The sequence below is a fragment of the Camelus dromedarius genome, chromosome 16, assembly GCF_036321535.1.
Source record: "Camelus dromedarius isolate mCamDro1 chromosome 16, mCamDro1.pat, whole genome shotgun sequence".
Classification (NCBI taxonomy): Eukaryota; Metazoa; Chordata; class Mammalia; order Artiodactyla; family Camelidae; genus Camelus; species Camelus dromedarius.
The window spans coordinates 14,519,770-14,542,205 of NC_087451.1; the positions used below are offsets into that span (position 1 = coordinate 14,519,770).

Here is a 22,436-nt window from a genome sequence, read left to right on the forward strand (position 1 = left end):
TTGGACTCCGGCTGGAGATCAGAAAGAGCATGAGAAAGCCTCCAAGCTTGTGGTTGAAGATGCAGGTTGGGGGGTGGGGGTAGGGGATGTAAATCCAAAGCGCGGTTTTCACTTCCCTCACCAGCTCCTTCCCCCAAACCTATGATTACTCGCGTTCAGCACTTCTGATGCCAGCGATTTACAACGGTGAGGAGCTCGGGCTGGTGAGTAAAGGGCTGGGCGTGGAGTCAGAACTCGGGTGTCTGACTCACTGCGGAGCCTAGAAGTTGTTTATGCCTCCCCTCACCTGCCAGGGCAAGGTTGTGCTGGAAAAAAAAAGTCCCTTTTCCATCTACTCATGTTATAGACGGGCAAACCTACATTAAAAAAGACCCTTAGAGTGACAAAGTAAATAAAACCCTCCACGAATCCTTGCGTTCAGCATGGGCTCCTGAGACCCGACAGCTCTGCCCCCGAGGCACGGGGTGCGAACCTGGGGTTTTGAGACTCAGCCCGCACCTGTGGTTTGTGGTGGTGGGTCGGCGGTCTCGGGGCAGGCAGAAGATGGCCATCTCTGCAGTCACTTCTGAGTCTCAGACAACACAGCCTCTCACAGTCGTTAGAAACTGCCCATACGTGCCCAAGCGAAGTTCATCTAACAGTTGCTATGAGATTTATTTTCCCTTCACTCTTTGGTCCCACCTCCCGGGCTCTCCCTTGCAGGATAGAAGGTGCGGGTGGGGGAAGAGGCGGTGATTAGTCACCAACTGCAGCCTTCACACCTTTTCTATTTGTATTGTTTTCTTGCCTTTAACCCTCTCATCTCCAGAAAGTACTCCAGTTCACCATCCCCAACTTGTAGGTAGACGCTGAACTGGGGAAGAGCGGGGTCGTACGTTGTGACACCGATGAGGACACAGCAGGGGCCCGCTGCGCAGAGGTCTGCCCGGGGCAGCGAGGGTCTGGGAAACAGCGAGGCGCGCTCGGGACGCCGGGCTCGGCGGCGGAGGCCGCAGTGCGCACGCGCGCCGCCCGCTGCTCCGCGCGTCCCCGGCCGGCTTCCTCCCGCGGCGCGCCTCTCGCGCCTAGGCCCCGCCCCCGCCCCGAGCGCGGCCCCCCGCCCCTCGGGAGAGGGCGGCGGGGCGCAGGGAGCGTGCGCGCGGCCCGCCCCGGGCGCGGGTGGAGGGGAAAAGGAGGGGCGCGCGCGGCGGCCAGCCCGCAGAAGCCGGGAGCCGCGCAGGAGGACGGAGCACCAGCCGGGAGTCGGCGCGAGCAGGTACGCGGCCCGCGGGTGCGGGCGGGGAGCGGTGCGCGGCCCGGACTTGCCGCCGACGGGGCTCGGGGGCACCGGCCGGACTGGGCGGTCGGGGCCCCGGGCGACCCTGGTTTCTGGAAAGTTTGTGCTGGCGTCCCCTACCTGCTCCCGGCGATTCTCGCATTCTCCTGGCGGCGGGGAGGGGAGAGGCCCGGCGCCCTCCGCAACGCCCGCTCCTCATCGCCCGCCCCCGCCTTGCGGGCGCTCGGCGCGTTTCCCTCCCACCCCCCAGGCTTCCCCTCTGAGGCGACGCTGGGGCCCGGGTACCGGCCCTCTGGCTCCTTCGCGAGCATCCCCCTCTGTTCCCCTCCCCCTCCCTGACCCCTCTGCTCTTAGTTCAACCGTGGCCTCCCTGCCTCCTCACCCCGCCGTCAGCATTCGCCCGCTTCCAGCCACTGGAGCGTCGGCGGGTTTTTTGCATCTTCCAAAGGTTTCTGATGCACTGATAGAGGCAACTTGACTTTCAGCAATGCCAAGTATTCAACTTGAGTATTTCTCTACGGTGGTGCATTGGTGTACACAGTGCTACCATGTCTTGTTATTTCTCCTAAGTACCCTTGCTCCAAAGCGAAGTTGAGTTGTTTGTGTGCGAGAGGAGTTGCATGCTGTATGTGCCTTAAGTGGATTGTATAACTATGTTTAAGTGGATGTTGCCAATGGTACCAGTCAGTGTTATGGTAACTGAGCATCCCAGAGGCAAGGGAAGGAGGAGTGACTTACAAATACAGTTCTACTGTGTAGGGATTTTTTTTTTTTTTTGGTATCTTGTGCTTTTCATCCAGCAAGACCTCAGGGCATGTAGTATGTGTTGACTAGCTGTTCACTGTAGTTTTATGAGAAAGGTAAGTAGAGAGCATTATCGTCCCATTTTACAGATGTAAAAACGGAGGCAAGAGTCGAGTTCCGATTCTTTATTCACTTTAAAGGACTATGGACCAGAGTTCCTGGAATTCCTAGTCCATGAGGCCTTTCAGAAGTGTCATGCAACATTGGAACATCCGCCCTGAGATTGTACAGATGAGTTTAAAAGTTAGGCTGGGGCCGTCAGCATGCTTGGGACTCAGGTGTGTCACAGAGTTAAGTGATACTGGACAAGTCACAGCTGCTCTCTGCGTGTTTCCTGCTCTTTAAAATGAGGGGAACAAAGGTGCTGTATTCTTTGCAAAGTTGTGTGTGTGTGTGTGTGAGAGAGAAAGCTCCACATCCCTGAGCTGCATTTGGCGATTGTTACTTCTTATGAGCTCAGAAAGGCTCCCATTCTTGGGTTCCCTTTAGAAATGCGGGGGAGGAGGCGCCCCCCCGGAACGAAGAATAACCGCTTCTTCTTCACCAGAGACACCTAATTCACGTCAGGGGCGGGCTGAGGTAGGGACCCTGACCTGGGTGGGGGAGAGGGCTTCCTGGTGGAGGTAGGAAGGAGCCTGCACAGGCGGCTTGACACATGGGCCCTATTCCTGCCTCCAGCTCTGACTCATCTTCTGACGCTTGGGGGAGGAGAGGTAGATGCTTGATATTTTTGGCTTTCCCCCATAAAACGGGAGAAGGTTTTTCATTCCAAGGCTTTTTAACGTCAGTGCCCAGCGTGTCTATGCTGAGTTCTCAGCTGAAGTGTCTCATGTTGGTTGAATGCAGGTATGATTTCTGTATTATTCTTTAATAGAATGGGATAAATGTATATTCTTAACATAAAAAACTGCCTAGGTGTGTAAGTCCAGGAAATCCTTTAAAACTTTAGCATTTTTAAACGTTGGTCCTCAGGGAGGGATCTTTGATAGATTCCTTTGCAATTGGGATTTTAAGGCAAAGTGGATTAAAACGACTTTTTCCCAATACAACAATAATTAATCATTCTGTTTAAAAGATTAAAACTTTACAGATAAGATTAAAGCCTTCTTTTGAACATCTGTCCTGGAAATAACTGCTGTGTTCATCTTTATTGGCTTATGTATATTCTTCTAGACTTTTCTAAGCATTTTCATAAATGTTTGCACAAAGTGATTTTTTATTTGAAATAATTACAAAATTAGCCGACCCTGTTTATAGAGATTTGGTTTCTGTCTAGAACAAGTAGTTCAAGCAGGCATTTTAAATACTGCTCGTTGTAAAGTTTTATTAACCCTGATAGCATGGTAGTATTTCTGAGGACAATGGGCAGAGGACCTCTTCTTAACTTCAAAGCAGTTAAATCATTAAGATCCTAGGCATTACTCTTGGTTGCAAATGAAAACTTTCCAACTTAAAAAAAAAAAAAGCCACCTCGTGTATTCATCTTTTCTTTGCTTATGAGGAGGCACAGAAGAGAGTGGAAGGCAGGGGGAGTTGCTAAAGCAACGGAGCCTGGGTGTAAACTTACAGAGGGAACGGTGAAGATGGTAGCTTTAGTTATTTATGACAGCCTCGCTGGGGTGAAGGCAGAGGAAGGGACATGTTAATGTGGGCACAGTTCAAATCAGTAATTTCATAAGATAGGTGAGTTAAAACAAAATTCACACCAGGAGTTTATGGTTTTATGTGTTAGACGTTTGTTGAGAGTTTTGCTACGCCAGAGGTTCGGTGCTGGATACTAGGGGAGAAGGCAGATAAGGCCCCTGACTTCATGGAGCTGACAGGCCGGTAGAGACGGTCGGAGGGGGAGTGTTCTCTCCCTGATTGGCCAGAATTGTAATGGGTCTGAATTCCTGGAAGCCAACGTTGTATTTATTCAACGTATTTTTTTAAATCATGAATTATAACACACAGAAAAGGGCATAAGACATAAATGGTTAACTTAATGAATTATTTTAAAGAAAACACAACTGTAACCATCTTGGAGGGTTCCTCCTAATCTTTCCCAGTGACCACCCCTCTTCTCACCCTAGAGGTAGCCAAGCCAGTAACTGGCCTCATTTTTGTGGAAATCATTTCCTTTCTTTTCTGCAGTTTTTTATCTCCTAAATAATAATCTTTGAACAATACAGTTTCATTTTGCCTGTTTTTCACCTTTATGAAAATGGAATCAAAGTAGGTATTCTTGTAAATCCCTTTTGGGGGGGGTCAACATCATGTATATGTATGTATGTATATGTATATATACGCACATACAGTTTTTTGGTGTAAATTCTTGAAGCATTATGGATTTTAAGATTCATCCATGTTGTTACCTGTGACTGTAATTAGTTCATTTTTGTTTGCAAATTCCACAGGTTATCTTTCATTCACTGTTGACGGACATCTGGGGTGTTTCTGGCCTGGTTAGTTGTGAGTAATGCTGGTCATAGCTGTGTGTAATCCTCAGCTTTCCTAGCTGATGCCTGTTTTCCAAAGTGGTTGTACCAATTTACATTCTTCCAGTGGTGTCAGCCTTGAATTTATCATCCACTGTACTTGCTGTCTAACCACAATATGTTTGGATATTTCTTGAATGAATGAGTACATGTCACCTGGGTGGGTTGACCCCTGGCCCTCCATGTACCAGTATATTTATGGATACTTATGTGTAATTGTATGGTTTGGACTAGCATACCACTTATAGCCAGAGATGGTTTTCCATTCTGTGTGACTGACAAATACCCAGTAGAATCCTTCCATTTAAAAAATTTAACAGAGGTATCATTTTAAAGACATTTAAATATGCAAAGTGAAGTATTAAAAATTAAATTGTCTAGTACCTCGAAGTCTTTCAAAGGTTTTGGAAGTCTTACCTCTTGGGCCACCAGATGCCTTGATGTGGTGATTTGCATCGTGCCCAGCCCTAAACGTGCAGGTCAGCGGTGCTGGCTTTAGTGTGTGATGTGTGTGGCAGCCCAGGCCAGTCCTTGTGGAAGTACCCTCTGAGGACCGGTGCTCACATGCTCGTGCGCACGTGCAGATCCCCGAGAGGCACCGAGCACAGGAGTTCCTTGGCAGTTTCAAAGGAACCACAGCTTCTTCGCTAGGGAATAAATGCCTCTTTTATAATCTTTGAAATGTACTTTCCTCCAGGTCTTTGTGTTCGACAGTAGAGGTAGTTTAGAACCTGGTTTGATAGAGAGTTCCTGCTTTCTGAGTAGACAGTTGCCAGGTTGACTTTAATTGCCTGTGTTTGGCGTTGCCAGCTGGATTTAAAGCTAGGGGGGTGTGTGGGTGTGTGAGAGGGAGGGAGAAAGATAGAGAAGGAGGGAGAGAGAGAGGACAGGGAGAGATGGGGAGGCCACATCAGGACTGTTACTAAATTATTAAGTTCAGGTTTTTGTTGAGCATTTCCTGTGCCTCGTGTTATCTGCTAACAGTCTGTTTCTGTCCTCAGAGCAGAGTTACAATTCTGTAGGTTTAGAAAAAACCCTTAAGTAGATCTTTCTTAGTTGGAGGGCTGATGGGAGAACAGGAGCCCAAAGAATGTGAGATCTCTAGTTCCTTTCTATTTTTTCTGTAAGGCATCTTGGAAGATGGCTAAATTGCTCTGTTTCTTTACAAATCATGAATACTTTTAAACTTATATATTAAAGATGTCTTTTCAGATTCTCAAAGATAATCATAATTATAAAAACTGCTTATATATAAATAAGTTTTCAAGAAAAGATACCTATAACAGGAGGATGAGAAGTAGTGTTAGAGCCTCTTAATCTGAGTGATGGGGTGAGAAATCCTATCTGGATTTTTGATACCCCTTCCTGCTGGGAGTAATTTACGGAGGAGCTTTGTTTTTCACCTGTTGCAGGGAAGAGGGGGAGCCGGGTGCCGGGGTCGCAACCATGCCCTGTCGCAGGTGGCCCACAGCCCTCCCAGCTCACGTCACCACTCCCCATTCTTGCTGCTACGCTGACAGTTTGGTCCGCTTCCCCCTGCCATCTGGAGGTCTCAGTGCACAAAAAGACCCTTTTGAAATTCATATGCAACTGCTGGGCTTACTGGCGCCTTGTCCCAGAATAGTTTCAGCACCAGCGAATTGTGGCGGGTCTTTTTGACTCCTTAGTCTTTGAGTTTGTGGATCTACAGGAGAAAACTTTAACAAGAGCAGGTGGCATCTGACGACGAGTAAACAGTGATGTGACAGACAGAGCACCACCGGAGCCTCCTAACCAGCAGCCTGGTGGTTCTCGTGAAGGATTCTCATGCCAGGTCCTTAGCACCACTTGGGAAAATATTCCTTTGCCCTGCTATGATGGCTTTATGACATAATTTCAGCCAGAGGTTGGCAAATACTTTTCTTTAAAGGATCAGGCAGTAAATATTTTAGGCATGTGGGCCATTCAGTTTCTGTTGCAACTATTTAACTTGCCTTTTTGTAGCATGAAAACAGCCATAGTTAATACGTAACAAATGAGTGTGGCTGTGCTCCAGTAAAATTTCATTCACGAACACTGAAATTCTAATCTCTTACAATTTTTATGTGCCATGAAATACCATTCTTCTTTTGAATTCTTTTTTAACCATTTAAAAACATATAAACCTCATGGGCTGTACAAAAACAAGTGGCCGGCCAGACAAGGTCTGCCTGCCCTAGTTCGTGGGCCCTGTTTTAAACTAGAGTGAGGTTCAGAGGCCATTGCGTTCCCTTTTAGTGTGTGAATGGTAATTTGTAGTATAATCTACAAGGAACTATGCAGATTGTCTTTTTGTATAAGACTCTTTCTTCAGGAGAGAGTTAAAGCCGAGGGATAACTTCAGGATCCTCTGCTCTTTGACTCCTGTTTAGCTAAAAACTTGATTCCCCCCCCCACCCTTTGCTACAGGGAGGCTCAGATATACTGAGGTGCCCTCATCATCAGGTTCCCTCCAACCGGCTAATGCAAGAGACTTAACTGGTTATCTTCTGCTCAGAAATGCGAATAGATAATTATAGTTGCCTTTGGTTTATAAAGAAAAATGGGAAATTAATTCATCAGTACTTTATAAATGAAGTTAACTTGGTGTAACATTACCAAAAACGTGAAAGTAGGCCAGGGTATGATAAAGAAATCCTTGTAAGGAGAAGGTTGAGGCTCACTGCTTGAGCTTTAAGAATGTTGATATGTCCGGTGAGACATCAGAGGGTTAGATGATCCGAGAGCCGCTCGATCAGCTGTTCACCATTGAGAGCTTAGTCCTGTGAACTTCATTCTAATTTATAAATTCATTTTTGTCTTCCTTAAAGTAATAATGAACTTCTTAGGACTGAGATCTTATTTATGAAAGGACCTGAGAAATCGTGGTCCTGCTTCTCAGAGGGCAGTAGTGACTTTGGCAATTTTGAGACAAATTTATACCTACCTTGGGTTTAATTGCTGACGTGTGATTTTTTTTTTAAAGTACTCCATCTAGATGTTCTGACCTATACCAATCAAAGTTCATCGGTTAACCAGGAATCTATGATCCATATTTAATTTTTACCACTTACTCTTTGAAGGTTGAGAAGTATCATTTATGTAGGCTGTGGCACAAATTCCAGTTATCACCAAACAAGCTTACGTGTGATTGTGGGATTTTGCAGGCATTTCCTTGGTTCAGATTATCAGATTTTTCCCACCCAAAGACCATCTCATACTTAGCAGCTTAGGATTTTTTAGATGAATATCCATTTGATAGATAAAGCACATCCAATTGACCTTAATTTCTTTCTCTTCGTACATTTTCTTTTCTTTCTCAATGGAATGCACATTTTAGTAGCCTTTAGATCAGTTGATCTGTTTTGGTTAGATCGTATGACTGACCAACAAACCGACAACTCATGGAGAAGGGGTTCTGGTCCCTGTGGGGTTACTCATTTTCTGTGTGGAGTCTGGGAAAGCCTCTTAACCTCCATTTACCTCTGATTCCTCATCTGGGAACTCTGACAGTGGAATGATACTGATCCGTGAGAGGCTGAGCATGCCCGTGCGGCTTAAACAAAACAGGCACTTGAGTTTGCTTCAGCAAGTCCGGTGGGACCGACTAAGGCGGATTAATGAGAGCTGTGCCTCTCACACTGTAATGTGTCTTCAGATCACCTGTGGTCTTGTTAAACTGTGGAATCTGATTCTGTGGGTCTGGGGTGGGGCCTGAGATTCTGCATTTCTCTCAAGCTCCAGGTGGACGCTGCTGGGCCTTGGACCACACTTTGTGAGGTGTGAGGGGCTGCGGAAAAGGACCCGTGTTCTCCACTTGGAATCTCAGGGCAAGAATGGCAGTATGTTTTAAATGGACTGGGGAGAGGGCATGACAGTGTAATCCATGAGGCACCTCCCCGAGCGACAGAGTACTCAGTTTTTCAGCCCCACTGGTTTACTTTGCCTTGACCCTGTGCCTTCTTTGCATTGCTGCAGCACCTACTGTTTGCACTCCTTGTTGGATTCATTACATGTTAGTTTATCTTTTATTGTTATTCAGTTGTTTTATGTGTACCTTGTGTCATTTCTTCAAGATGGTAAAAACCCTAGCACGGGGTTATGTCTTAACATTACTGCTGCTGCCTGGCGCACCATTCCAAACGCAGTGGTGTAGAAACAGCCGTTTTTATTTTGCTCACAGATTCCTGTCGGTCAGGAATTTGGACCTTATGTAGTAGGGACAACCTGTCTTTGCTCGTGTCTGGGGGTGACTTAATGGCTGGGAGCTAGAGTCACTGGAGTGTCTTTACTTACATATTTAGTGAGTGATCCTGACTATCAACTAGGACCTCTGCTGGGGGGCTAGCTGAGACACCCACGTATTTCGCCCACGTACGGTAACTCTGTCCGGCGGCTTTGGGCTTCCTCACAGCACTGCAGCTGCATTCTAAGAGCATGTGTCAAAGAATAAGGCAGAAGTGTGTGACGTGTTTATGATCTTGCCTCGGAAGCATCATTTCTACTGCATGCTTTTGGTTGACTTGGTCACATCATAAGAAGGTCATGGGTTGTGGTCATTTCTGGCAAGTACATTCTGCCACAGTCCCCAGCCACACTCAGAATAGTGTTGAACATGTGGCATCAACTCAGTAAATACTGTTGTGTAAATGAGTGACAAGTAATTTAAACACCCAGGTGGATGAGGACCAAACTAAAAAACTCAATTCCAGATGTGAAGAGTTTGCCCCCTGGTACCCAAATAAATACACACCTTCACCTTTTAGATGGATAGTTACTAGTCTCTTCTGTCTACTCTGCTTATGTTTCCAACATGAGAATCTATGAATTTATCATACGGCACTAGAAGTCTGTGCGTCTGTGTGACTGGTGGCATCCTTTTCTCCTGCTCTCATCTGGTGGACTGCCCTTGCCCTCCTTTGGTATATTCTCCAGTCAGCAGCTGACTAGTGTCTTAAAATTATCAGCCTTTGCTTCTCTCCCTTAATAGGCTGGGGTCCACGCGAGGACACTGAGAGCCAGCCAGGTACACAGGTGGCTGCTCTACAGCTGCATGTCACGCTGGGGGAGGATCTGACCAAGCTAGAGGGTGATTCTCAGTCTAGCTTTATATGTGTTATGTGTATTTATCCTTTTCCCAGCATCACATCAGTTAATTTATATGGTGGGAAAAGCAAAAGCAAACCCTCCTTCAAATGTAAGATGCTGAGATATTTCAGTCAAATTACTAAAGCTCTCCGGATAACTGAGAATAATTGAGTATCTTTTATTTCATTTTACTTTAATATGAATGTATTCAACTTTTGTTTGAATTTTAATCTTAATGTTGTAACAGAAAGGTTTTTTTTTTTTTTCCTTAACAAAAGATTGCCACACTGTGGTTTTTATCTGTAAGAGCATTTTAACTTTTTCCCCCAATGGAACATATTTCTGATTTAATAGTGAAATGTAATGACAAAAGTAGTATTTATTTATGACAGTGCAGGCTAAAATGCTTCTATTTTATTTTTTTTTGGCTTTTAAAAATCATTTTTCAGTTTTATTAGGTAAAATTGATACAATTTGACTGCACATATACAATATATTGCATGTACATATATACAATATACTGCACATATTTTTAAAAAATTTACCTATATGTACTGTTCATTGTTTCTAAGAACAGTTTCGAGCTTTAGCTTTTTAAACTCACATAGTTATCAAAGGAATAAGGCCAACCACAAAATAAGAATTAACAGAATGCAGTAATCCAGTCAAAGGACAGTCAAATGTGCTTATACATATAAATGCTTCTATTTTAAGAAGAGTGATTTTAAGGGTTTTTTTTTTCCTTTTGAAACTAGATAAACATTTACTTTAAAGGAGGAAGAAAATGTGATTACATAGGCTTTTCCTGTATTTTTTGAAAAAAGTATATAGGCTTTCAGTATATACTGTGGACCTCTGAGATCCCTACAGCTAAAAATATTTTGGATCACTTTACACAGTCATCTCTACACCATTTTTCTGCTTATTCAACATGAGAAGAAAAAGCAGTAGATAGAATTTCAGTTCTTTCACTCCTCATTTTAGTGGGGTTTTTTTGGTCATGATTTTAAACAAAAAGTAGCTTCCATGGCCGTGGGATGGATGCTCTGAATAGAATGTGACTCCGGGTGTGGACGCTGGTGCCCACATCCCAGGAGCTCTGCAGTGCAGGCAGCGGGCAGTTGCTCATAGCTTATGCGCTATTCAGATCACAGGCCCACTGAGCAGACACTAATTCTGCATTTTATTTAGTACTTAGCACTTTGATGTTCGTTATTCAAAGAGACCAGCGTCATATCTGACATTTCTTATAATTTGTAACCCCCCCCCCCAAAAAAAAAACCCATGTCTCTGGGGTTGGTTTAGGACAGCTCCTTTTTGTCTTTCATCCCCATCCCCCTGGCTAGAAAAGCATTTTTCCCTCCAAGAAGTAAATGCGGCTGCCAGAGCAAGCTGGGAGGGCTGAGGTGAACACCATGGACAGCGACGTGGCCACTCCCTGGCAGTCTCCCTGGTCATCCTTGGCCCAGAGACCAGCGCACTGCAGTGGGAGTGGTGCTGTCACTCAGAGAGCACCTTGCAATCTTTGATCCCTCAAACATGTTCAATCTTTTACTCTCCTAATAGAGAGTCTGTCTTCCTGGACACATTGACTAAGTTGATTTGGACACAGCTGTGGTGTAATATCCATGTTTTCTTTTATTCATTATGATCAGAATCTGCTAGTCTTCAGAACTGGAGCCCACTAGGGCTTCTTGCTGTGCTTACCCTGGGGTGCTCCTTGCTGAGGTCCCTCTGCTGTTGGGAGGGCTTTCTGTGTGCTGAAAGGTGCACCAGTCTGTGGCAGCATTTCCCTCTTCTGGGCAATAGGAGAAACGAGAGCAGCTCAGCCCGTCTGCGCCCAGTGTTTTCTGCACGAAGCATTTCAGCACGTGCTGTTCAGGCTGACCTAAGACCCCTCTCATGCCCTGAAGGCGCCGGCTGGTGGGGTGGGAGTGCTGTAGGTCAGGTACTGAGACCGCAGCCGCCATCCACAGTCACAGAGGAACGGCGTGTGGGCTTGAGTGAGGAGCTCAGACACCTGGATCTTTTCCTGGTCCTGTTACTTATCATCTCCAAGTTTAAATCATCTCACCCTTTCTGAAGCTTGTATTTTCCAATCTGTAAAAGGGGTGCGGGGTGTTTGTCAGAGGAGCATCTGTGTATCTGTGCCCTCGGAGTGCTCTCTGGCAGAAGTTGTTTTTCTCAACCTTGGACTCAGCTTCAGCATTTTAAGCAGGTCTGTTGGCACGAGACTGGCTAGCAGCAGCAGGGAGGGAGCATCGTGTCTGTCTCACTTGGATCTGCCCTGAGGACTCACAATCTGTTTTGTTTTCCCTGCAGCACCAAGTACCCTATCAGTGCCCAACAAATGAGTTAACTGGATAAGCTTGGCTTCCGCTCTCCCGTTACTTAGCTGTGGCCCTTGATGAAGACCCTTCTGCTGGAAAGGCCAGTGCGCCTGGGACACCAGTCTCAGGAGGGGAAGTGGCTTCCCAAACAGAATGATTATTTGGGAGACCACAAGACCGAGTCCCTTTTAATTAGTGACTAGATAACCTGGTTGGAAGTTTGACTTGTATCTTCCACACTGAGGATGGAGTTATCACCAGCAGTTCAAAAACTAATTTTGTGTGTTTATTACCGCAGTGACTTTGCTTTTAAAACTATTAGGGTTCTGCCAGAGAAAGACTTGGAAGTGGGACGAGACTGCGCTCTGCTGCAGGACGGGGTGTTCTCACAGAGTTCTGCCCGTTTCTGCGTACATCTGACACTCGCATCCGTGCGCCCTTAAGCGACTACTTCCTTGTTCCTCTTCGTGATGTGATTTCACCTGCATACGTCTCTGTGTACCCCTGTATCATTAGATGTGGGCCCCAGAAGAGGGTGTGTAGCCTTGGGTGTGAGGCAGCTCCCTTCGGGCAGGGGCAGCTTCTGGGGACAGACTTGAGCTCTGTCAGCACCAGCCCTCTGAGTGCCTTAGTCTTGAAGGGGAATCTGGTGGCCCAGCACAGCATCCACCTCTGCAGTGGTTCTCAGCGTGTGTCCTCTAACCGGCACATCTGCATCACCTGGGAAATAAGTGACAGCTCTCGAGTCCCTGCTTCAGAACTGCTGAATCAGAGCCTCAGGCGGGGCGGGGCGGGGCGGGAGGGGGGCGCTCAGCACCCTGCGTTTTAACAAGCCCTCGCGGTGACTCTGACGCACGCGCAAGTGTTAGAACCACTGCACTGTAAAGCTGTAATTGTTTTTTCACTGAGATACAATTGACACAGAACATAGTATCAGCTTCAGGTGTACAGCGTAAGGCTTTGATATTTGTATATATTGCAAAATGATCACAGTAAGTCTAGTCAACATCTTTCACCATACATGGTTTAAAAAAATTTTTTTCTTGTGATGAGAACTTTTAAGATTACTCTCTTAGCAGCTTTCAATTATGCAATACAGTATTGTTAACTGTAGTCGCCATTGCTGTACATGAGGTCCCTGTGCCTTATTTTATAAATGGAAGTTTGTATCTTGCAACCCCCTTCACCCATTACCCATTTAGCCATTACCTCTGACAACCAGCAATCTGCATCTGTGAGCTTTCTTTTTTAAAGATTCCACACATAACTGACACTATATAGTGTCTTTCTCTGACTTACTTCACTTAGCATAGTGCCCTCAAGATCCATCCATGTTGCTGTAAGTGGCAAGATTTCCTTCTTTTTTATGGCTGATTAATATTCTGTTGTGTATACATATATCACATTTTCTTTATCTATTCATCCTTCCGTGGACAGGTCGTTTCCATGGCAGTGAACAAGGGCTTGCATATATCTTTGAGTTAATGTTTTTGTTTTCATTGGATAGATACCCAGAAGTGGAATTGCTAGATTGTGTGGTAATTCTAATTTTTTGAGGAGCCTCTGTACTGTTTCCCATAGTGGTTGCACCAATTTACATTCCCACTGACAGTGCACAAGGGATCCCTTTTCTCCACATCCTTGCCAACGCCTGTTATTTCTTGTCTTTTTGGTAATAGCTAGCTTTCTGACAGGTGTGAGGTGGTATCTCATTGTGGGTTTTAAAAAAACTTTTTTTTTTTTTTTGGCTAACTTTTTTTGGGGGAGGGAGGTAATTAGGTTCATTTATTTATTTTTAATGGAGCTACTGGGGATTGAACCCAGGACCTCGTGCGTGTTAAGCACGTGTGCTACCACTGAGCTCTACCCTCCCCTTCTCACCGTGGCTTTGATTTGCATTTGCCTGATGATTAGTGCTGTGGAACACCTTTTCATGTGCCACTTAGCCACCTGTATGTCTTCTTTGGGAAAATGTCTATTTGGATCCTCTGCCCATTTTAAAAATGAGATTTTTTTTTGCTGTCAAATTGTATGAGCTGTTTATATATTTTTGGCTGTCCACCCCTTATTGGTTGTATCATTTGCAAATGATTTTTTCTCATTCCGTAGGCTTTGTTTAGTTTCCTTTGCTGTGCAAAAAGCTTTTTAGTTTCATGTAGTCCTACTTGTCTATTTTTGTCTTTGTGGCTTTTGCTTTTGGTGTCAAAGCCAAAAAATCATCACCAGGACCAATGTCAAGGAGCTTACTTCCTGTTTTCTTCTAGGACTTTTATGGTTTGAGGTCTTACATTTAAGTCTTTAATCCACTTTAATTTCTGTGTCTCGTGTAAGACAGTGGTCCAGTTTATTCTGTTGCTTGTGGCTGTTGTTTTCCCAACACATTTATTGAAGAAACTGTCCTTTCCCCACTGTAAATATTCTTGGTTCCTTTTTTGTAAGTGAATTGATCATATATGCATGGGTTTACTTCTGGGCTCTTTATTCGGTTTCATTGATCTGTGTGTCTTTTTGCTGCTGTCACACTATTTTGATTACTGGAGCTTTGTAATACAGTTTGAAATGAGAGGGTGTGATGCCTCCCAGCCTTGTTCTTCTTTCTCAAGTTGCTTTGACTATTCGGGGGCTTCTGCGGTTCCATACAGATGTTTCTGTGAAAAATGCCATTGGAAATTTGATAGGGATTGCATCAGATCTGCAGATTGCTTCGGATATGGGCATTTTAACGTTAACTCTTCCAATTCGGGAGCACAGGATATATCTATTTATTTGTATCTTCTTCAATTTCTTTCATAAATGTCTTTCACCTCCTTGGTTAAATTTATTCCTAAGTATTTTATTCTTCTTGATGCAATTGTAAATGGGATTGTTTCCTTAATTTCTCCTTCTGATAGTTCACTATGAGTCTATAGACATGCAGCAGATTTCTGTTTATTGATTCTGTATATTAATATCATGCCATCTGCAGATAGTGATAGTTTTACTTTTCTGATTTGAATGTCTTTTATTTATTTATTTATTTTTTGCTTAGTTGCTCTGGCTAGGAATTCCAATGCCATGTTGAATTAGAAGTGGCAGGAGTGGGCATCCTGTCTCTTTCCTGATCTTAGAGGAAAAGCTTTGAGCTTTTTACCACTGAGTTTGATGTTAGTTGTGGACTTGTCATTGTCACACATGGCCTTTATTTTGTTGAGGTATGTTTCCTCTATACCCAATTTATTAAGAGTTTTTATCATAAATGGATGTTGCATTTTGTCAGATGCTTTTTCTGCACCTATTGAGATGATCCCGTGATTTTTATCCTACCTTTTGTTAATGTGGTGGATCACACTGATTTCCATCCCTGGAATAAATCCCACCATGTCATGGTGTATGATCCTTTTAATGTATTGTTGAATTTGGGTTTGCTAATATTTTGTTGAGGATTTTCATAGTATGTTTATCAGAGATATTGGCCTGTACTTTTCTTTTCCTGTGGTGTCCTTGCCTGGTTTTGGTATTAACATAATGCTGGCCTTGTAAGATGAGTTTAGAAGCGTTTCCTCCTCTTCTATATTTTGGAAGAGTTTAGGGCTTGATATGTATTCTTTAAATGTCTGGTAGAATTCGCCAGCAAAGCTGTCTGTGTCTGTACTTTTGTTTGGGAGGTTTTTGATTATGGATTCAATTCTCTTACTAGTTACTGGTCTGTTCAGATTTTCTGTTTCTTCATGATTCAGCCTTGGGAGGTTGTAAGCGTTAGGAGTTTATCCATTTCTTGTAGGTTGTCCAGTTTGCTGGTTAACAATTATAAATGGTAGTTTCATATGATCCTCTGTATTTGTGGTAGTAGTTGTAAACTTCTGTCACTTCTGATTTTAGTTGAGTCCTTTTTTTTTTGTTTTCTTGGTGAGTCTAGCTAAGGGTTTTCCAATTTTACCTTTTCAAACCAGCTCTTAGTTTCATTGATCTTTTCTATTGTCTTTTTAGTCTCTATTTTATTTATTTCCATTCTGATCTTTGTTATTTTCTTCCTTCAGCTAACTTGGGGCTTCATCTGTCCTTTTTTTAGTTCCTTGAAGTGTTAAGTTAGGTTCTTTGAGATCTTTCTGGTTTCTCAACGTATTATTGTTAAAAACTTCCCTCTTAGAACTGGTTTTGCTGCATCCTGTAAGTTTTGCTTTGCTGTATTTCCATTTTTATTTGCCTTTGGTATTTTTAAGGTTATCTTTTGTTTTCTTTTATGACTTGTTGGTTGTTCAGTGTTGTTTAGTCTCCAGTTATTTGTGAATTTTCCAGTTTTATTCCTGTGATGATTTTTAGCTTCATACCATGAGGGTTGGAAAAGATGTTTGATACGCTTTCAGTCTCAAAGACTTGTTTCGTGGCCTAATACATGGTCTGTCCTGGAGACTGTTCCACGTGCACTCAAGAAGAATGTGTACTCTGTTGCTTTTTGATTGTATGTTCCATATCTTATCTGTTAAGTCTGTCTGGTCTAACATGTAGTTTAAAGCGGATGTGTCCTTATTGATACTCTGTCTGGACGATCTACGTTGATGAAAGTAGGGGTATTAAAGTCCTCTACTGTTGCACTGTTTCTTCCTTTAGATCTGTTAATACTGCTTTATATATCGACATGTCCCATGTTGGGTGCGCAAGTATTTAGGAACGTTACCTGCTCTTCCTGGGTTGACCCCGCACTTTATCATTATGTAATGTCCTTCTTTGTTTCTTATTATAGTCTTCATACTAGCTTTATGAGTGATTAAGCTATACCACCTTTATATTATTCCAAATTTTACTATATTACATCTGCTAGTGAGATTTATACTTCCATATGTTTTCCTGTTACTAAGTAGCAGCCTTTCTTTTCGGTTTAAAGAAGTTGCCTTAATTCCTGTAAGGCCGGTTTAGCTTTTGCTTGTCTGGAAAACTCTGCCTAATTCTGAATGACAGCTTTGCTGAGTTTTCTTGTCTGCAAGAGTTTTTTTTTCAGCACCTTGAAACTACCATGCCACTCCCTTCTAACCTGCAAAAAGTTTCCTGCTGACAGTCTCATGGGAGTTCCCTTGTACGTAACTAGTTGTTTTTCTCTTGCTGCTTTAAAAATTCTCTCCTCTTTTCACTTTTAACAATTTAATTATAATGTGTCTCACTGTGGGTTAAGAGACCCATACCTCTGGCGTGTGTTTCACTTGGCGCTCTCTTGAGCTTCCTGGATCTGGATGTCTGTTTCCTTCCCTGTATTAGGAAAGTTTTCAGCCCCTTTCTCTCTGTGTTCTTCTGGGACCCCTATAATGCAAATGTTGATCTGTTTGATGTTGGCCCGTAAGTCTCTTAAGTAATATTCACTTTTTTTTATTCTTCATTGTTTTTGTTGCTCCAGTTGTTTTGAGTTGCACTGCCCTGTGTTCGAGTTCACTGATCCTTTCTACCGTGTCATCCAGTCTGCTGGTGAACCCCTCCAGCATATTTTTCAGTTACTGTATCCTTCAGCTCTGTGACCTCTTTGTGGTACTTTTTTATATTTTTTGTCTTTTTATTGAAGTTCCCACTGTACTCATCCATTCTTTTCCTAGGTTAAGTGAGCGTCTTTATGACCATTATTTTGAACCCTTAATCAGGTAAATCACTTCTCTCCATTTCATTAAGGACTTTTTCTGAGGTTTTATCTTGTTCCTTAATTTGGCACATCTTCCTCTACTTCTTCATTTTCCTTCACTCTGCATTGGTTTCTTTGCTTTAGATAAAACAGCCGCCTCTCCCAGTATTAGAGGAGGGACCTTGTATAGGGGGTGAACCTTACCATTCACCCCTGCTGTAATCCTGATTGTCTCTCAAAACCCTTGTGATTGTCCAAGCAGCCTGTTTCATTTGTAGTGGTTCTCAGTAGTTGCAGGTGGGCCCAGACCTGTCAGTATTCTCTAGGAAAGGATGTCAGTCAGCAGCTTTTAAAGTATGCAGATACAGTCTTGTGTGACAGCCAGCATTAAGTCCCACTGTCCACAGAGCCAGGTGACCTAGAGGTGTCCCTTGGGCAGCAGTCTTAAAAATCTGGGTGCCCTGTGAGTATAACCAGTTCCTCTCCAGGAGACAACAGAGACTTGGAGTAAGGCAAAGGGCGAGCATGCAGACGGCTCCACAGGCCTCTGGATATGTGCCAAAGCAGAAACCTGCCCCCTAGCATGTCCCGAAGCTCCAGGACAAGCAAGTAGCCTTTTTCATGGAGACTCTGAGGGTGTTTCAGTTGGCTGGCTGTGTAGTGCCCCGGGTTTGGTAGCCAGCCAAGAACCGTGTTTGCCCCCAGAGCCAGACAGTCAAGAGGTGTCCCCTGAGTGGCAGCCAGAAAAACCAGGGCACCAGCCTTACACAGCCGCTCCTCTCTGCGAAATACTGGTGCTCTGGAACACAGCAGAGAAAGAGCTCAAAGATAGTACCTGCCCTCAGGTTGTAAGCTGTAATAATTTATTTTTAAAGCTTAAAAAAAAAAACTATATTAAAATGTTAAATACATACATGTCAAATGACCCAGTCCTTCCATTCCTAGGTATTTAACCAAGAGAAAGGAAGGCATACGTATGTCTGCACAAATAGCTGTACATGAATGTTTTACATCAGCATTACCTGTAATAGCCTGAAATTAGAAACAACCTGATTTTCATCAGTAGGTGAATAAAGTTCTATCTGCACAATGGAATGCTACTCAGCAATAAAAAGGAATAACCTGATGACATACACAACTTCGTGGATGAATGTGGAAATAATTATGCTGAGTGAGCCAGACGGAAGAACTATATTATATGATTCCATTGTATAAAAGTTTAGAAAATGTCAACTACAGTGACAGAAAGCAGATGAGTGGTTGCTTGGGAACGGGGCTAGCGGCGAGGGAGGGGTGAGTTACCAGGGAGCATGAGGACATTTTAGGGAGTGGTGGATGTTTATTGATTTGAGTTCATGGTGTCTTGCGTGTACATGTATGTCAGAACTCATCAGGCTGTACATCAGACTGTGTGTTAGCCATGTCTCAACATAGCTGTAAAAAAAATGACAATTTAAGTATGATGGTTTCTGGGGGAAGGCAGAGGGACAAACATGGGAGGAACCCATTTTTAATGACGCTGATTTGTTACATAAATGAGAAACAGAGAGGCCAACATGGAAAACAGAATGAAAGAGCTTCAAGTTGCTCTCCTCAGCACCAGTGCCTGCTGCCGTCGGCATCCGGGGCTGCAGCAGCCCCGGCAGCCCTGCCCTGCGTGAAGCTGGCTCCCCGCGCCCCTGCGGGGCCCGGCGCAGTGCGCGCAGCCTGCACGCTGCCGGGCTGCCAGCTTGGGTGTCATGTCCTGCAGGCCCCGTGAGCAAGGCCTTACATTTCATCAACGTGTTGTAGTCTCTGAATCTCCTCCTGTCAAAAATTCATCTTTTATGAATGGCCAAAACAGCACTTAATATTTTGACGCCGTGGGTTATGTGTCATTAATGCTGAGCTAAGAGTTGGATTGATATGACTGGTGCATTCTTTAAATGCACGTGGAGATATATTTAGCATGCTTTCCACTTCCTAGATTTATTCCAGTCAAACCCAATTTAGTAGTAAAAACCCAGGAGCAATTCTTTTGAACTTCCTAATTGGCCACATTCTTGCCTCCTTGCCTTTCTGCAGATCTGATTTGTATCTACTGTGATCAGCACTCACTTACGACCTTCCAGACCCAGGACCCCCGAGGAACCAGGCTCCGCACACAAGTGAGTAGCCCCAGCACCACCTCTGCCTGTGGAGCTGGGGTGGGGGGTGTTGTCCTCGGGCTGGAGTCGCTTCAGGCGTCCCTGCAGCACCTGGGCGGGGAAGGGCACACTTCGCTGAGGGCACAGGCTGCAAAGTAGTGTGGTTTTGCAGGAAACTAATAATTTCCTTTTGTCTTGTTACTGATGGACTATATAGACGTTATATAGTATTGAATGTCTTTTATAATAAACACTGGTTAAATGAAATTAATTCCAACACACATCTTAAGCCAGTGGGGTTCATTTTGGAGCTTAGAGCTGGCTGAGGAAGACACAGTTTCCCAGGTTCAGGTCAGCTGAAATGCTCATTAACATAGACAAATGAGTTTTTGAGAAAATGGCCTTCAGATTGCCTGGGATTATTTCCATGAAAATGCCATAGCACAAGTTACCCGAAACTAGCTGGATTTCCAGTGTTCAGATGTCACAGATAGGATAGGAGTTGGCTACTTTTAAATAATAAAGGGCCAAGGCGACCATGTGCCCTGGCTTTTCTGTAACGGGTCCAGTATGGTAACCGTCCACAAAGGCTGCTCTCTGGGTATGTTACCTAGAGCAGTATTTTTATACTTTTCAAGATTTCTGTGTGTAGAATTTGGTTTAGGAGAATGTGGCCCTCGTAGCTGTGGAGGAAGCATGAGGTGTACGAAAGAACACAGCTATGGGAGGGACGAGAAGTTCTGATTTCTTCCTCATCACCAAGGAGCACCACTCCCTTCGGGGAGAGCGACACCCTGCGAGACTGCTGTTCAGGGACTAGCTGGGCTTGTTTCTGTCTGTAACTTTTCCTGAAGCAGGATGACTGTTTCCACTTAGTGCCTTTTTTTTTTTTTAAATAATCACCAGTGCACTGAGTTTTACATATTGGCATCTTAAGGCTACTTTTCCTGTCAATGGACAGAAAATGATTTGTCTACCTCCCTGAAAACACACTCTACTGCAGAAAATAACCACTGCCTGTCCTTTTACCCTCCCTGCCCCGCACACGGCAGGCAGCTGCGGTCAGTCAGTGGCATTTAAGGTCCTGACAGATACCTGTGTTTTGCAGGAAGGCGGTTGTAACTTCCGATTCCTTGGTGGAGGAAAACAAAACACTCTGGTCTTGCTTCCCATGATGCAAGTGTGACTGCTGGCGTCTTCATGAGCTCCAGAGGCCACAGCACGCTGCCACGGACTCTCATGGCCCCTCGGATGGTTTCTGAGGGAGACATAGGAGGCATTGCTCAAATCACCTCCTCTCTCTTCCTGGGCAGAGGCAGTGTCGCCTCTAACCGGCACCTCCTCCAGGCTCGCGGCATCACCTGCATTGTTAATGCTACCATTGAGATCCCCAACTTCAACTGGCCCCAGTTTGAATATGTTAAAGTGCCTCTGGCTGACATGCCTCATGCCCCCATTGGACTCTACTTTGACACTGTGGCCGACAAGATCCACAGCGTGAGCAGGAAACACGGGGCCACCTTGGTGCACTGTGCCGCAGGGGTGAGCCGCTCGGCCACCCTCTGCATCGCGTACCTGATGAAGTTCCACAGCGTGTGCCTGCTGGAGGCGTACCACTGGGTAAAAGCCCGGAGGCCCGTCATCCGGCCCAACGTGGGCTTCTGGAGGCAGCTGATAGACTACGAGCGCCAGCTCTTCGGGAAGTCGACAGTGAAAATGGTACAGACGCCTTACGGCATAGTCCCAGACGTTTATGAGAAAGAGTCCCGACACCTGATGCCTTACTGGGGGATTTAAGCCACCAAAGCCCGCCTCGGCGGCCCCTCGAGCAGGACCAGCATCCGCTACACACCGTCTGCTCCCCTCTTCACCTTTCTTTCCAAATGGTTGACTTTTGGTTCTCCCTGAGGTGTTTTTTACACTGGGTGTTCAAGTTTGTTTTAAAAGCTAGGGAGGGAGGGGTGGAACATAAGGGAAACGCTTACATTGCTAGTAACATTTTTAAAACTAACATTTTGGAATAGTGTTTATGAAAATCTTTAACTGGCTTTTAATCATTTTTAACAATTTGAACAGTTTAATAAACTGTTTAGTTCTGCTCTATTCTCAATCCCATGCCTTTTGGCATCACGGCAGGAGCCGGAGGAGCTCAGTGCAAAAATCACTTTGGGCCCTGATTAACCCTTTAGACACAAGCTTTGCCCATGGCTGCCGACCAGACATGCTTAGGGAAGACTGATACCAGCGCCAGTCCCCACTGGGGCAGCTCTCCTCTTTCCTTCCCCTCTATTAATATTTAGTGACTCTGTAAGTAAGTTTAAAAAAAAAAACAAGCCTTTATTATTTAGCTGTCAAGTAATTATAATGAAATCTGCTGCAAACACCCTCTTGGAATCAATGTGCCCCAGGACTACATTAGCATTATTTTTAATAAATATATCTGCTTAACATACTGGAATTTTTACTGTTGAGAATTTCAGGGTGTGTGTGTGTGTGTGTTGATGAGGGAAGAAAGATGCTCTCCAGTAACTCAAAATGTGGCTCCTGTGACAACTGTTAACACTCCTGAAAACAGACACCCCGGCCGCATCACGTCAGCGTTCCACAGCACATGTTAACATCACACCCAAAGCTGGAACAGTGGGGAAGCGCACAGTGTACACGCTAAGGGGCTGTTTTCAGTTGTCTCCTGGTAACTGGGATGCACAAAAGCAGTGAGTCCTCTAGCAAAGAAACTGGTTTTCAACAAAAGGTGTG

General features: G+C 44.6%; 1 protein-coding gene across 2 annotated transcripts; it reads left to right on the top strand.

Annotated features, from left to right (window-relative positions):
- Positions 1–1,125: 1,125 nt before the first annotated feature.
- On the top strand, positions 1,126–22,129 carry DUSP14 (dual specificity phosphatase 14). Of its 2 annotated transcripts, none has more exons than XM_031467942.2 (3): positions 1,126–1,255; positions 19,618–19,700; positions 20,788–22,129. In XM_031467942.2, the coding sequence occupies exon 3, from the start codon at positions 20,880–20,882 to the stop codon at positions 21,474–21,476; it is 597 nt and encodes a 198-aa protein (XP_031323802.1). In that variant the 5' UTR covers positions 1,126–1,255; positions 19,618–19,700; positions 20,788–20,879; the 3' UTR covers positions 21,477–22,129. The 2 variants fall into 2 exon arrangements, with proteins under 2 accessions (XP_031323802.1, XP_010988789.1); XM_010990487.3 differs by lacking the exon at positions 1,126–1,255 and adding an exon at positions 2,874–2,926.
- The last annotated feature ends 307 nt before the right edge of the window (positions 22,130–22,436 follow it).